The sequence below is a fragment of the Pongo abelii genome, chromosome 18, assembly GCF_028885655.2.
Source record: "Pongo abelii isolate AG06213 chromosome 18, NHGRI_mPonAbe1-v2.0_pri, whole genome shotgun sequence".
Classification (NCBI taxonomy): domain Eukaryota; kingdom Metazoa; phylum Chordata; class Mammalia; order Primates; family Hominidae; genus Pongo; species Pongo abelii.
In genome coordinates this window covers 30,820,292-30,836,875 of record NC_072003.2, presented here as the reverse complement: position 1 = coordinate 30,836,875, position 16,584 = coordinate 30,820,292, and the positions used below count along the sequence as shown (strand labels likewise).

At 45.7% G+C, this 16,584-nt stretch overlaps 1 protein-coding gene across 20 annotated transcripts in view; it reads right to left on the bottom strand.

Moving 5' to 3' along the window:
* KATNIP (katanin interacting protein) overlaps positions 1-16,584 on the bottom strand; it is a 230,359-nt gene that overhangs the window by 89,939 nt on the left and 123,836 nt on the right. For all 20 annotated transcript variants that reach the window (XM_054533684.2, XM_054533683.2, XM_024233849.3 and 17 more), the window contains 2 exons: positions 11,984-12,251; positions 8,459-8,590 (listed from right to left, as the gene is read on the bottom strand). In XM_054533684.2, coding sequence (XP_054389659.1) covers positions 8,459-8,590; positions 11,984-12,251 — 400 coding nt within the window. The remainder of the gene's footprint in view (positions 1-8,458; positions 8,591-11,983; positions 12,252-16,584) is intronic.

The window sequence follows — 16,584 nt, the reverse complement described above, 5'->3', positions numbered from 1 at the left end:
ATGACCAAGCAGTCTTTAAAAAGCACCCAGGCATGGGCTTGTCCTCTCTTGCTGCCCTGAAATCACCAGTGCTAGAGAATAAGACTCTATGGGGCCAAGATGGGCTGTCCTAGCCAAGGTCCTCAGGACAAACAAAACTGCCAGACATGTGAGTAAGGCTGTCCTAGACCATCTGGCCCAGCCACCTGCTAGCTCACTACAGAACAGCCCAGTCCACCCACAGACTCATGAGCAATCATAAAACGGTTGCTGTTTTAAGCCACTACATTTTGGGGTGGCTTGTCAGGCAGTAATAGCCGACAGACCTGGCTTGTTAAGGCCTGCGTTCTTCTCATCTCTAAAGCTTCTTTTGGGACTTTTCTTGATGGCAGGTGCTGTCTGCAGCCCTAACTGTCTTCATTCTGCCACTGTCTCTCCCTGAGCCCAGGAGTGCAGGTGATTTTCAAGGACAGCAATCAAGGCCCCCAGACTAAATGACTTCTACTCTTGGATGTTACAGTCCATTGCTCTACACTGCCTCTGTAGAATCTGTGGCAAAATGTGGTTGACTTTTTTTTTTTTTTTTTTAGATGGAGTCTCACTCTGTCATCCAGGCTGGAGTCCAGCGGCGTGATCTCACTGCAACCTCCACCTCCCAGGTTCAAGTGATTCTCCAACCTCAGCCACCTGAGTAGCTGGGACTACAGGCATGTGCCACCACACCCAGCTAATTTTCATATTTTTAGTAGAGACAGGGTTCTGACATGTTGGCCAGGCTGGTCTCAAACTCCTGACCTCAAGTGATCCACCTGCCTTGGCCTCCCAAAATGCTGGCTTTACAGGCATGATCTACCATGCTTGGCCACCTATGTGGTTCATTTTTATATGAAATGGAGAGCAGTGGCTTTTGTCTACCTGGCACCATGGTCTTCACAGCACCTATAGTTTCCTTCAGGGAACCATTCTTTCCTCACCTTTCTCAGCCTTCTGGGTGGCTATGACCCCACTCCTGGCCCTGGCTGGAGTGGATCTGTGCAGATCTGACTCTACTTCTGGCTCAGAGTCTGGCCATGCCAGACCACCTCTCCCTGACCATGGAGGGAGGCTGGTTCAGGAGAGAGCTGATTCTTGAACTAAGAAAAGAACTGTCTCTTTCACCTCGGGATTGCAAAGCAGATAGTAAAGGAAGCCTGGAGCCACTGGGGGCCATCTCTGGGCCACAAATGAAATGCCTGCCTGGTAGTAACTAGAGACGTGGGTCTCAAAGTGTGTTGTCTAAACCAGTAATGTCAGGATCGCCTGGGAACTTGCTAGGAATTAAAACACTTACCTCTACCTCAGACAAACTGACACAGAAATTCTGGGATTGGGGCCCAATAATCTGATTTATTTTATTTTATTTTATTTTATTTATTGAGATGGAGTCTCACTCTGTTGCCCAGGCTGGAGTGCAGTGGTGCGATCTTGGGTCACTGCAACCTCTGCCTCCTGAGTTCAAGCAATTCTCCTGTCTCAGCCTCCTGAGAAGCTGGGACCACAGGTGCCCACCACCATGCCCAGCTAACTTTTGTATTTTTAGTAGAGACGGTGTTCCACCATATTGGTCAGGCTGGTCTTGAACTCCCGACCTTAGGTGATCCACCCTCCTCAGCCTCCCGAAGTGCTGGGATTGCAGGTGTGAGTCACCATGTCCGGCCAATCTGATTATTTTAATTATTATTTTATTTAAGAACAAAATAGAGACAACGTCTCACTATACCGCCCAGGCTGGTCTTGAACCCTGGGTTCAAATGAGCTTTCTGCCTCAGCCTCCCAAAGTGCTAGGATTACAGGTGTGAGCCACCATGCTTGGCCAACAATTTGTGTTTTAATTGGCTTTGCAAGTAATTCTGATGCATGTCCAAGTTTGAGAACCACTGGGCTAGGGAAGTGTAAAGCTAAGTGATGAAACAGCTTCCTGAGAGACCATCTGAGCACCAGGATCCCACCATCCCTGAGGCCAAATCTACTATTCTGGAATTTTTAGGTCTGTGAGCAAGACATTCTCCTTTGTTGCTTGGGCCGATTAGGGTTTCTGTCACTTACTGTTAATGAACGCTGGCTAATATATTAGGAGTCTCTGGACTTTGGCAGAATGGTCTTGCTGTTGCAGGTTTTCCTGACAGGAACACTAAGTACAGGATTGTCAAATTCCTCTAATTCACTCACATTGAGGGGTGTTGCTTTGTTTCTGTGGTTGGCAGCTTGTCTGGGAAAAGTGGTTCAGATATATCACTTCCCTAGAGCACTCTGACAACTTGGACAGTAAACTTTCTGCATTAAAGACTAATGTTCTTTCACCCTCAAGAAGACAACAGGTTTCTGGAAGGAGATTATATTAGCTTTTTTGGAAGGCTCGCGGACTGAGGCTGGAGCAATACAGGACATGAGGGCCTTTCATTAGAGCTAGGGACAGTTGCAGTGATAGAAAGGAATGAAGCTCTCTTGGAGTTGCATCACACGCACATTTAATTGACACAAATTCAATTTTATGGGCTTAGTCTAAGAAAAAGGGGCAAGGGGAGAAATAACTCTTTACGGGGTACAAGCAAAAGGCTACACTTCTGGAATAGCAGACTATCTAATTCGGACCAACCTCTCGCTGGAACACAACTAGGAAACCTAGAAAATATTTTTAAATATTTAAAAAATCTATTTGAAAAAAAAAGAGATCCGTTTGAAGGCATGGAGAATGAACAGGGCTGTGAAGAATTATAGGGATATAGTAGACTGGAGAAAGAAACTCAGAGATGTAGACCCAACATCTTGGAGGCCTTTCCTCTTAAGGTGCTACTGATTCTGATGAGAGCTGTCACAAGGCTGGGAAGCTGAGCAGAGCTGGCAACAGGCTCAGAGGCTACAGTCTGGAAGTGAGGGTGACCTGGAAGTAGCCAGGAGTGAAGGGCACAGAAAGGTTAACAATGTGGGTGAATCCAAATTACCACTGATTATATAAAATAATAATCAGTAGTAATAATGTCTAGTAATAATAATCAGTAGTAATAATCACTAGAAATAATGTCTAGTGGTGTTTAAAAGCTAGAGAGAGTTAAAATGCATGACAATAGTATTTAAGTTGGGAAAGGAGAAAATAGAGTTAGAGTTTGTAAGATACTTCCACTAAATGAGAAGTGGTAAACTTGCTAATTTAAAGCAAACCCTAGCAAGTCAAGAATGCATGTTGTAATCTCTGGTAATGACTAGAATAATAATAAAAAAAGAATGTATAACTAACAAGCTAATAGGAAAAAAGAGAAATAATACAAAGCAATCAGTTCAAAGGAAGGCAAGAAAGGAGAGAAAGAGAAACATAAAACAGGAAGAACAAATAAAAAGCAAACAATAAGATAGTAGATGTAAACTCACATATATCAGCAATTACATTAAACATAAATGGACTAAATGCTCCCATTAAAACACATAGATTGTTAGAGGATAAAACTAAAAACCAATTACATGCTGCTTATAAGAGACAAACCTTAATATAAAGATACAGAAAGTTTGAAAGTGAAAGGATAAAAAACAGTACACCATACAAATACTAACCAAAAGAAAGCTGGAGTAGCTTTATATCAGACAAAGTAGACTTTAAGGCAAAAAGCATTACTAGAGTGAGAAACAACACATAATGATAAAAGGTTCAATTCCCTTAGAAGATATAAAAAGTCAAATTCTGTATGTACCAAAAAAGACATCCCTCCCCTGCCCCAGATACAGAGTAAAGCATATAAGCAGCCCACCCTCCAGATGTTGCCTTGAGGAGAGTGAGTTGGTTTGTGATTCTGCTGCACTTTTAGGAAGTTTCAGTTTCACACTGGTGGTGTGAACAGCCCAGTGTTCTGAGCATGATGTCAGTGTCTAAAAACACACATCTCCCCTACAACCCTGACCCTAAACAAGGCCAACTGCTTCTTCTGGGGCTCAGCCAAGAAGCTGTGATTTTTCCCACATTGGAGGAGAGACGGACTGTCTTGGGCTTACTGAGAGTTGATGTATCTGTATGAGGTCATCTATATAAACCCATACATGCTGCACTTAATCATCAATTTGAGGGATTTCTAAGGGTAAATCTGGTCTCCTGCACTTTTTACTGCCTTCACAGCCTAATATGTAGGTGAGATGTGGCTCTACCATAATCCCATTTCAGTGTGAGAGCAGTGACAATGCCAGGCTTTTCAGCTTTCCTCTTAGCCATAGAACTCTTTCTTCAAATTTGACTTATGTTAGAGCCAAGTATATTGAATAAGCAAAGGCTGAGCTCCAAACCTGTTCAAAATAAGAATTCCACTATCTCAAATAGTGTCTTCTTTAGGAGTAATGATGGAACAAACTACCCTAAGAACTAAATACCAGGAATCGCTGGTAATCTGATCTTTATTAAATGGACCCAGTGACATGCATTTTTTATATGAACGCATGCTTCTTTGCCATGGTGGCCAGGAAGCTCAGCGTTACAACTGTGACTACTTTAGGCATTCATTGTTCACCCCCTGGTTTCATCTTATTTTTCTACTCTCGTTTTCTCTCCAGTTTCATTTTCTTAAATTTTTTATTTATTTATTTTTTGGACAGAATCTTGCTCTGTTGCCCAGGCTGGAGTACAGTGGTCCAATCTCAGCTCACTGCAACCTCTGCCCCTCGGGTTCAAGCGATTCTCCTGCCTCAGCTTCCCGAGTAGCTGGGATTACAGGTGCATGCCACCATGCCCAGGTAATTTTTTGTGTGTTTTTAGTAGAGATGGGTTTTTGCCATGCTGCCCAGGCTGGTCTCGAACTCCTGGGGTCAAGCGATCCACCCACTTTGGCCTCCCAAAGTGCTGGGATTACAGGCATGACCCACTGCGCCTGGCCTCCTCAAATACTTTTCAAAGTCTTGCACTACCCACTGTATATACAACTTTGTTAGTCCATGTCAGAACTTTTTGGAAAAAGGCAGATCATAAATTAATTAAGCTCTATTTCTCAAAGTGCTAGACATGAAAGCATATATTATGGGTTGAATTGTGTCCCCTAAAAAGGTCATTGAGGCCCTAACCCCTAGTACCTGTGACTGTGACCTTATTCGGAAATAGGGTGTTTGCAGATGATCAAGTTAAGATGAAGTCATTAGGTTGGGCATTCATCTGTCTTTATAAAAATGGCACATTTGGACACAGAGACAGAGACATACATGGAGAATACCATGTACAGATTGGAGTTATGTTGCCACAAGCCAAGGAACTATCTATCAGAAGTTAGGAGGGAGGCCTGGAATGGACTACCCCCCAGTGCCTTCAGAAAACGGCCCTTGCCAACACCTTGAATTTAGACCTGGAGCCTTGAGAACTGTGAGATGATATGTTTCCATTGCTTAAGCCACTCTGATTGTGGTACTTCATTATGGCTGCCCTAGCAAGCTAATGCACTATGCCAGATGATTTTAGTTGCTACATGGTTCAACTTTTAAAATACTAATAGTAATATATTTATATTGATGAGCATGAGAAAAAAGTATAACAAGTGACTCAAACCTCTGATTTTCAGGCATGTTACTGCTTAGGACTAGGCTGATGTGGGTATTAAGTGGTAATTAATGTGGGTAATTAAGCAAATAATAGTTCAGTTGGCACAAGAGGGGCTTATAGTGGAGTAGTTAACAGCAGAGATTCTGCAGCCCAGGTTCTCAAATACTGGTTTCATCACTTACAGGCTGTGTGATCTTGGACAGATTCCTTAACCTCTCTGTGCCTCCATCTCCTCTGTACAATAATATCGATAATAGCAGTACCTATTGCACGGGGCTGTGTGGATGATTAAATGCAAGATTACATATGTAGTCCTACACACAGCTTGGGAGCTAGTTCAGTGCTTTGTAAGTACTGACTCTTAATTTTGTTACTTGAATATGGAAAAAATAGCAATCTTGGCACATATACAAAAGACAGAAGTCCCAATTAGGTCAGCAGGATGCTGGGAAAGGTACACGACCACCACTGTGCCACTCCTGCCCTACTAGGGGTTCTATGGGGGTTCGTGCAGTGGCATACTTTTTTACCAACTTCTTTTGGAGGAACTTCTGAAAAGCCATTTAGATTGGTTCAGATAGTGAAGACAGTACCAGCAGGATAGACTGGAGGCTTGTCAACCTGAACAGCAGTAGGTGAGGCCAATCTAGGAGATGCAGAAGGAACAATGGCACCTGGGACTGCCACCCCCACTCCCCACCTGCTGAGGGAGCTCCGAAAGCAGACTCAGGCCTTCATCTCGCCCCATACCTCCTCCTCTCTCTCCCTTTCCCAGCTCCCATCTCACCAAAGCTGACAGAACCAAAATTCGTCAGACTTTTCTGACATCTTTCATGTTCTATTTGGCTCTTGTCCCCTACAGATCATTTCTCTATTATCTATTTAACAATGTGACAACTCTGACACTATTGGCTGCAGGAACCTTGACATGCCGACAGGGGTTGCCTCCCACTCCTACCTTCCTTGGGCCCCAGGCAGGCCTCTTTCCAGGCTCTGGGTCCCACCAAAAAGTCCCCAGGAACCAGTTTGGGGCTAGCTCTGCCCCACAGGAGTCTGGCTCCTCCAACACCTTGAATTTAGACTTCCAGCCTCGAGAACTGTGAGATGATACATTTCCATTGTTTAAGCCACTCTGATTGTGGTACTTTGAAGGCCCCACTGGGATGCAGGCTCCAGTTGGCCACAGTTCTTCCTGGTCACTACAGGCTGAAGCAGGATGCAGATCAGAGACCTAGGACAGGGGTCTTGGCACTGCATGGCTTGTGCATGCACAGATCCCAGCTCCGGGACCTGGGTTGCCTCAGTCTCCTTTGCTAGTGACACAGACTCAAATCCTACCCCAGTGCCTTAATCTGTTTTCTGTTGCTTATAACAGAATAACTGAAACTAGGTAATATCAAAAGGAAAGGAATTTATTTCTTATAGTTATAGAAGCTGAGAAGTCCAAGGTCAAGGGTGCTGCATCTGACGAGGGCTTTCTTGCTGGTGGGGACTCTGCAGAGTCCCGAGGCAGTGAGTGGTGAGGGGATGAGTGTGCTAGCTCAGGTCTCTCTTCTTCTTCCTATAAAGCCACCAGTCCCACTCCCATGATAACCCTTTAATCCATTAACCCATGAATGCATTAATCCATTGGACAAGCCTTCATAACCTCTTCACCTCTTAAAGGGCCCACTTCTCAGTATTGCCACATTGGGGATTAAATTTCAACATGAGTCTTGGAGGGGGCAAATATTCAAACCATGGCACCCCGCCACATGACAAGCCATGGCCCCCCATCACCGTAGGCTCCCCAATGCCCAGGTTCTTACCCTAGGTTGTTTAGGACAGAAAGTCACAACTAATCTCATACCTACAACTGGCTCCTTAGCAAGCCCAGTTACTGTCTGGATACATCCCCTGGTAACATCGAGACTGAGCCCCCACCCTCTACATCTTGAACCACCTGGTCTCTTCCTTGGTCACCTCACATCCTCCCCAGATCCCTATAGGCCAGGCTCCACGTGGCAGCCAGAGGAATCTTGTTGAAATGTAAACCAACATGGCAGCCCCTGCTACAAAGCCTCAGCTGCCACTTGCCCGCTGTGTGCCTCAGTTCCTCGTCTGTGAGATGGGGACAATTGCAGAACCTACCTTAAAGTCTAGTTATAAGGATTATATGAGATGATAGAAGTAAAAGCTTACGATAGTGGCTGGCTCATCCTAAGTAGTGAATAAATGTAACCTCTCATGTCATTACAACATAGACAAAGCTGGTCTTTTCACCATCAACTCTTTTGTACTTTCAGAATTGTGTACCATTTGCACATATTATTACTCACCTGAAGTAAGCAAGTTCATTTAAGAGTAAAACAAAAATAAAAGAAATTTTCAATGATAACCACACCTTGGTGGCGGAATCAGAAAGTCACTCTCATGGTTACTATTATGCGTTGACTTGACTGGGCCACAGGAAAGCCAGATATCTGGTCAAAGATTATTCTGAGTGTTTCTGAAAGAGCATTTTTGGATGGCATTAACATATTCATCAGGAGAGTAAGGCAGATTGCCCTCCACCATGTGAGTGGGCCTCGGCCAATCAGGTGACGGCTTGAATCAAACAAAAAGACCAGCCCTCCCCCAAGTGAGGGTGACTTCTCCAGTCAACTGCCTTGGACTTCACCTCTGACATAGGCTCTTCCTACACGGTGGCCCCTGAACTAGTGCACTCGCTCCTCCACAACTGCATGAACCAATTCCTTATCCTAAGCTCTCTCTCTCACTCTCCCTCCATATTCTTTTCATTCCGTTCCTCTGCAGACCCCTGACTAATACATTTGCTAAAGGGCAGCTAGCCCTCTGCAAAGAGGGTAATGAAGTGCGGCCCCCCATCATGGCACCCCAGAGAGTGACCCAGCCGCAGCCCTGCTCCCCCTGCTCAGGGGCCCCCGGAACTCTTACTGGAGCACATCCTCTCCTGGTCTGGGAATACAGCAGGAGCTTGGGGAGTCAGGTTTGGCTCAGGTTTGGTGGGAATGAAAACCTCAGCATTGTCCTTCCGCTTTGCAGACAAATTCCTTTCCCTTTTATGACCTGTAGGAAAACAATTGTTTCATGTAAGACACTGAGCGCAAGCAAGTTGGGCATTCTGTTCAGGCATTTGTTCGTTATTCATTCACTTACTCATTCAGCAAATGTCTCTGGGACTACTCTGTGCAGTTTGGGATTAGAGATGTGAATAATGCAGGCGACGAAACAAGTCTGCTGAGAGCCACAGTGTGCCCAGCACCACATTTTGGTAAGTACATAAAAGATTCTAGGACACGCACAGGTTTTCAAATTTTAATGTTTCTTGGCTAGGCAGCCAGGCGGTGGCTCACACCTGTAATCCTGGTGCTTTGGGAGGCCGTGGTGGGGGAATTGCTTGAGCCCTGGAGTTAAAGACCAGCCTAGGTAACATAGTGAGACCCTGTCTCTACCGAAAAATGAAAAAAAGAGGCTGGGCACAGTGGCTCACGCCCGTAATCCCAGCACTTTAGGAGGCCAAGACAGGTGGATCACTTGAAGTCAGGAGTTTGAGACCAGCCTAGCCAACATGGTGAAACTCTGTCTCTACCAAAAACACAAAAATTAGCTGTGCACGGTGGCAAGCGCCTGTAATCCCAGCTACTTGGGAGGCTGAGGCACGAGAATTGCTTGAACCCAGAAGATGGAGGTTGCAGTGAGCTGAGATTGTGCCAGTGACTCCAGCCTGGGGGACAGAGCAAGACTCCATTCCCCACCCTGCCCCTACACCGCGCAAAAAAAGCCAGATGTGTTGGCACGTGCTTGTAGTCCCAGCTACTCTGAAGGCTGTGGCAGGAGGATCGCTCCCAGGAATTTGAGGCTGCAGTGAGTTATGATCATGCCACTGCACTTCGGCCCGGGTGACAGGGCAAGACCTTATCTCAGAAAAAACCAACAAAACAAAACATGCAAAATGTCAAGAAATTCAAATTCTCTCTTTTCACTTTATGCCCCAGTATCACTCGAACTGTGCCTGGCATCAGCTGTTCTGTGGCCTGGTCCTTCACACCCAGGAATGACTGTCAGGTCCCCTGCTTTTCCAGGGTGGAGACTCAGTCACCTCTTTAGAGCCCCGTCCCCTCCCTCCCTGTCTCCCCTGCAGCCATGCCGTCTGCAGGCCCAGTGGGTTCCACGTGGGACCATTATTAACACTGCCCTGACCACTTGCTGCTCCGGCAGGTGCGCCTAACACCTTTGTTTATCTGACAAAGGTTCCCTGAGGGGCTGCAATGTGCTGGGCATTGGCTGCATGCTGGGGAAGTGGAGGGTAAGAGCCAGCCCATGCCCACAGGCTGGTGGATGGGGAGGTGTGGTGGGTGGAGAGAAAGACAACTGGGGCCAGTGAACCCAGCGCCATGATGACGCTACAGGAGCACGGGGGAGGGCTGGCCCAAATGGATGTGGTGGGAGTGTGAAGAAGGCTTTGTGGAATAAGCAACTTCTGAGTACGGTCTGGAGGGAAAAGCAGAGAGCCAGGTTTCAGGGTTGTGAGTGGAGAGGAAAGGGACTGTGGTCATCTGGGCAGAGGGAACAGCTCAAGCAAGTGTCTGGGGTGAGAACAAACATGGTGAGAGCATGTCTGATGGACAAGTGTCTTCTCTAGAGATGTCAATTATTGGGTGTGGATTTTCCAGAGCTGAACTGTGTCCCCTTCAAACTCTTTTTTTTTTTTTTTTTTGAGAGGGTCTCACTCTGTCACTCAGGCTGCAGTGCAGTGGCACAATCATGGCTCACTGCAGCTTCAACCTTTCAGACTTAAGTGATCCTCCTGCCTCAGCCTCCCAAGTGGCTAGGACTAAAGGTATGCACTACTACGTCTGGCTAATGTTTTAAAACATTTTTTTGTAGAGATGGGGTCTTGCCATGTTTCCCAGGCTGATCTGGAACTCAAGTGATCCTCCTGCCTTGGCTGCCAAAACTGTTGGGATTACAGACATGACCCACTGTGCCCGGCCCCCTCCAAACACATACATTGAAATCCTAGCCGCCAGTACCCTGACTGTATTTGGGCACAAGGTCTTTAAAGAGGTAATTAAGTAAAAACAAGGTCATATGGGTGGGCCCTAATCCAATATAACTTCTCCTAAGAAGAGGAGATTAGGACACAGACACACACAGAGGGAGGACCACATGAAGACACAGGGAGAAGATGGCTGTCTACAAGCCACAAAGAAGGAAAAGGCCTCAGAAGAAACTGACTCTTGATCTCAGGCTTCCAGTCTCCAGAACTATGAGACAGTAAATTCCTGCTGTTTAAGCCACCCAGTCTGTGGTACTTTGTCATGACAACCCTCCAAACTGACATACTGTCTGATTCCAAACATTCCCTCATTTCTCTTTCCTTAGGTTCATCATGGTTCAGAAAAGATTGTCTTCTTTTGGCACACCCAGCTTTGACAGTGCACATGAATAGGAGACAGAGGTGCAGGCAGAGGCCAGGCCAGCCCGAGTCAAAGCTTAGGAACAGAGGATGAAGACTGTTGCAAGTAGGCCTCTCCCCATCAAGTCCTTCTCTCTCCTCCCTGTCCCTCACCAATCGTTTTGCTCGTTCTACTTTCCAAGATCTTTCTTGACAAACCTCCTCCATTGGACACTGCTGTTTCTGCGTGCCAGCATCCTCCCTCCTTTAGGTTCACCTTGAGTTTCTTTTGGAGATGAGAGCTTTACCGCACTATCGTGTGGCTGGGTGGTGATAACCACACCCCTTAGTCCTATTGGCTGGACCTGGCCCATCAGAGCCACAGTGATCCAATCCAAGACAGCATGTGACCCCGTGTGGGTTGGAGAACCAGGTCTGGGACTTTTGCTGGGCCTTTTGGGAAATAAAAATTCACTTTCTGAGGGGTTGCAAAGTCAGTGTCTTATTTAAAGGCAATTCTGCCTTTGTATGTTGGATAGTCTACTAAGAATGGAAGCAAGACACAGGAAAGCAGAGAAGGAGAAGGAGAGCAAGAGGGAGAGGGAGATGGGAGAAGACAGAGGGAAGAGGCCGAGAGGGAAGAGGGGAGATGGGAGAGAGATGGAGACGGAGAGGGAAAAGAAGACGAAGAGGGAGAGGGGAGAAAATGAGTCTTGCTACATCTCAGAACCTTTCAGTTACTCAAGTCAATAAATAGTCCCTTAGCTTAAGCTACTCTGTATTAGCCAACTGGTATGTAGATGCTGCAAAACATCTTACAATGTACAGAACAGACACCTCCAACTATCTGCCAGGAATTTACCATCTGGAATTTCAGGGCCCTGAGGAAGCCTCTGGGAAGCTCTGCGTCTTGCAATCAACAGAGACCTGACTGATATACCTCCCTGGCCTGTGAGACACTCTACCCAAAGTGGAATTCAAAGGACCACTGGAAGTTTAAGTCCTGCTATTAGATGCAGAGACACCAATGGCAAAGAAATGATACACAAGACAGAGCTCACTTTTGGAAGCTGGGTTAAATTCCAGCACCACGAGGGTGTCTGGGCCCGGGGGAGAGCGTCCTTCTGTCTCCCGTTCCCCGTGAACATCTTTCTGAGTCAAGTCGCCGCTGGAAGGAGGGCGGTCATCTCTGGGATGGCCTACCAGCGCTGGGTCCTCTGGCTCAGGCTCAGAGAGTATGTCTTCCTCGATAGAGTCATACTCATCGCTGGAACAATCCTTTTGTTTCCTTTGTAGATTTACACTAAGTTCCAGGCTTTTTCTCAGCTCCTGCAAAAAGCCCAGAAGAGAGATGAGAGATAAATATGGTACCTTGAGAAAAACTTATTTGAAAATAGATCATTTGAACCAAAGAATTATTCTCCCCAAACTAACATTTAACAATATTATCGCAACCCTTGTGACGTCACTGCTTTGAAGACGAGAAAACAAAGGGCAGGGGAAAATGAGTAACTCCCTGGACAGAGCAATGTTGTTAATATTAACTGTGGTGTTTGTATCCCGGAGATGCCGGGGGAAGGTGGGGTGGGGGGAAGTGCACATGTGAAGGAGAGGGAGAGAGAAACAGACAATATGGCTTGTTAAAATCTGGGGCTTGTTCAAACAGACTGTGGAGCCCCACCCACTGATTCAGTGGGTCTGGGATGGGGCCTGAGGATTTACATTTCTAATAAGGTGATCCTGATACTGCTGGTCCAGGGACCACACTTTGAAATATGAACTCCCAAAGGCCTCCAAATGACCCTAAAATTCCAGATGGTAAAATGTCTGGCAGGTAGTTGTTAGGTGCTGACTTGCATATTGTAGGATGTTGAGCAGCATCTAAATGTCATACTATTTAGCACTTAACTACCACCGCTTGACGATTTTTTTCATGTTTCTTTTGTCTACATGAAATTGTAGATTCCTTATGGCTAAGCATTAAGATCTATATTTAGAGTGACCAGGACATGAATCACCCAAACCAAGACATTTCAGAGAGAAAGCGAGCACTACTATATTTACACTGGGACAAAAAGTATAAACGGAGCTGGGACAGTGGCTCATGTTTGTAATCCCATCACTTTGGGAGGCTGAGGCAAAAGGACTGGTTGAGACCAGGAGTTCAAGACCAGCCTGGGCAACATAGTGAGACCCTGTCTCTACAAAAAATAAACAAAAATTAGCTGAGTATGGTGATGCATGCCTGTAGTCCCAGCTACTCGGGAGGTTGAGGTGGGAGGATCACCTGAGCCCGGGAAGTTGAGGCTGCAGTGAGCTATGATCGCCACTACACTCTAGCCTGGAGATACACACACACACACACACACACACACACGCACACATATACATAAATGGGACCGTTTGGGCAAACCAGTATGTTTGGTCAGCCTAGCTATACTACCCCTTGTAGCCTATATAGTATCCAATGTAGTTCTAAGAAAATGAGAAGCAATCAATAAAGGTTTGATAATTGACCAATAAACCTAATAGTTATTGCAGTAGGCTAAATAAGGGCTCCCTAAAGATGTCCACATCCTAATCCCTGAAACCTGTGAACTCCTGAGGGCTGAGGAGGGAGTGAGGAACACCATATAGAACACTTTCACCGTCTTAGAGAAATCATCCTACACAGACCGATGACAGAAATATAGATGTTACAGGCACCACTGGTGAGGACTCAGGAAATGAACATGTAACTGAAAACTGGAGCCCAGGGAATCCTGTTATGTAGCAGTAGAATCTCAGCTGAATTGTGTCCTACAGTGTTGTGGAAAGCAGAACATGCAAGACATGAACTTGGATATTTAACTCAGGAGATTTCCAAGCAAAGTGCTGAAGATTCAGTCTGTTTTTCTCCTGCTGCTTAAAGTAAAATGTGAGAGGAAAGAGACAGACTGAGGGAAGAACTGTTAAGGAAAAGGGAACCAGGACTTGGTGATTTGGATGATTTTTAGCCTATCCAGATTGCAGAAGATTCTAAAATTAGGAGATTCACTGTCAGAAAAGTATGCTATGGAGAGAAAACTAAAGGTGTGGCTGGACAACCTTTTTTCTTGTACCTCAGAAAGATGTAAAGTGCAAAGTATTCAGTCATATGAAGGACTCTTTCAGGAGATTAGACATGTGGCTCATGGATCCCCTTAGACATCTCAGCGGAAGCCAGGACAGAGAGGGGATTTTCCAGGAAAGATTTGCAGAGGAGTCCCTTGTCTAATGGAGCAAATCCTAGAGACATACATGGGAGTCCCACATGACTTTTGAGAATGTCATACCAGGAGAAACACTGCCAGCTTGGACTGAATGGGAGAAAGAAAGAACAAAATGAAAGGTTGTCAGACTCCCCAAAATTCTACAGGCAGGAAATTGGCTGATGAAATGGCTCATCTACAAACACAGGCTGCTCTTCCTGAAAAAGGAAGAATGACTCCAAGGATGGAGCTGTGGGCCAAGAGAACAGAGCCCCGAACCACAGAGAATTATTCCCAGGCCTTGAAAGCTAACAGAGTTTGCCCAGTTGGGCTTTAAAATTGCTTGGGTTTGGTGATTCCTCTTTTTTCCCTTTTATTTACCCTCCTTTTAAATGGGAATTTTGATATGATTTGACTGTGTCCCCACCCAAATCTCACCTTGAACTGTAATAATCCCCATGTGTCAAGGGTGGGGCCAGGTTGAGATAACTGAATCGTGGGGGCAGTTTCCCCATACTGTTCTTGTGGTAGTGAATAGTCTCATGAGATCTGATGATTTTATAAAGGGGAGTTCCCCTGCACAAGCTCTCTTGCCTGCCACCAAGTAAGCTGTGACTTTGTGCCTTCTTTGCCTTCTGCCATGACTGTGAGGACTCTCCAACTACGTGGAACTGTGAGTCCATTAAACCTCTTTCCTTCATAAATTACCCAGTCTCAGGTATGTCTTTATTAGCAGTGTGAGAACGGACCAATACAGGAATGTTGTTAACTGTTATCCTATGCCTGATCCACCATTGCCTTTGGGAACAGATAACTTGTTTTCTAGTTTCACTCATCTACAGATGAGAAAAATTTTGCCCCAAGATAGGTCATACCCAGGGTCTTACCCATAACCAATTTAGATGATGAGATTTTGGAGTTTTGAGCTGATGAGACTTAGATGATATTCTGGATTTGAGTTGATATGGCAATGGATTGAGAGTTTTGGAAAACTTGGGAAGGGATGGATGTATTTTGCATGTGGGATGGAGGTGAATCTTTGGGGGCCAGAGGGTGGGCTGTGGTAGGCTGGATAAATGGCCCCTAAAGATGTCCATATCCTAGCCCCTGGGAGCTGTGGAGATGCTGCCTTACAGGGCAAAGGGACCTTGAAGATATGATCAGGTGAAGAATCTCCAGACGGGGAGAGGAGCCTGGATTATCCAGGTGAGTCTAATGTAATCATAGGCATCCTTATGAGAGAGAAGCAGGAAGATCAACATCAAATAGAGAATACATAAGAATGGAAGCAGAGGTCAGGGAGGAGTGAGCTATAGTGCTGGATTTGAAACAGGAGGACATGGCCACAAGCCAAGGAATGTAGGTGGCCTCTACAGTCTGAAAAAGACAAGGAAATGAGCTTTCCTCTCGAGCCTCCAGAAGGAATGCAGTCCCGCCAATGCCTTGATTTTATTTTATTTTTTATTATTATACTTTAAGTTTTAGAGTACATGTGCACAATGTGCAGGTTTGCTAAATGCCTTGATTTTAGACCAGTGAAACTGATTTTGGATTTCTGACCTCCAGAACTAAGCCACCAAGTTTGCAGCAAGTTGTTACAGCAGCAAATAGGAAATGAATACAGCTGTCTCTTTTTAGAGTTCTCCCCCTTCCATCCCTTGATACCAAGTATTGGTGATACACATTTAATAAAATTAATTAATTATCTCTGTTGCCCAGTGTAGTGGTGTGATCACAGCTCACTGCAGCCTCGACCTCCTGGGCTCGAGTGAGCCTCCCACCTCAGCCTCCTGTGTAGCTGGGACTACAGGTATGAGCCACCACACCCAGATACCAATGATTGATATTTACTGGGCAACTAGAACACTGGCTGGCACATAGTAGGTGCTCGACCAGTATCTGCTGAATGACTGAATAGATTCCATTGATGACTGGGTGGTTGCTGTGGGCAGATGCAGAGTGCCCTCATGTACCTTGGAGGTGACATTGGTGATGGGACCCTTAGCAAGTTACTTACCTCCTCTGACTTGCATCTTGACATCCATAAAAATAGATGAACAAATCCCTACCTTGCAGAATTGCTTTAAAGCAGAGGTCTGAACCGGGGATAATTTTGTCCCCCCACCCAACTCCAGGGGACATCCGGCAATGACTCGAGATATTTTTGATCACAACTGGGGGAGAGGTGTCCTATTGGGATCTATTACATGGACATCAGGGATGCTGCTAAACATAACAGAATGTCCAGGACAGCCCCACAACAAAGAATGATCCAGCCAAAATGTCAAGGCTGAGAAACGATTAAAGCAAGTGCGGGTTCACCACTGGTGTTTAAAAAAATAACACCAGGTCTCCTAATTGAGTGTATTGAGCTGGTTCATGCAACCTTCATGCAAACTGGACTGAGGTCATGGCTTATGTCTTCAAAGTCT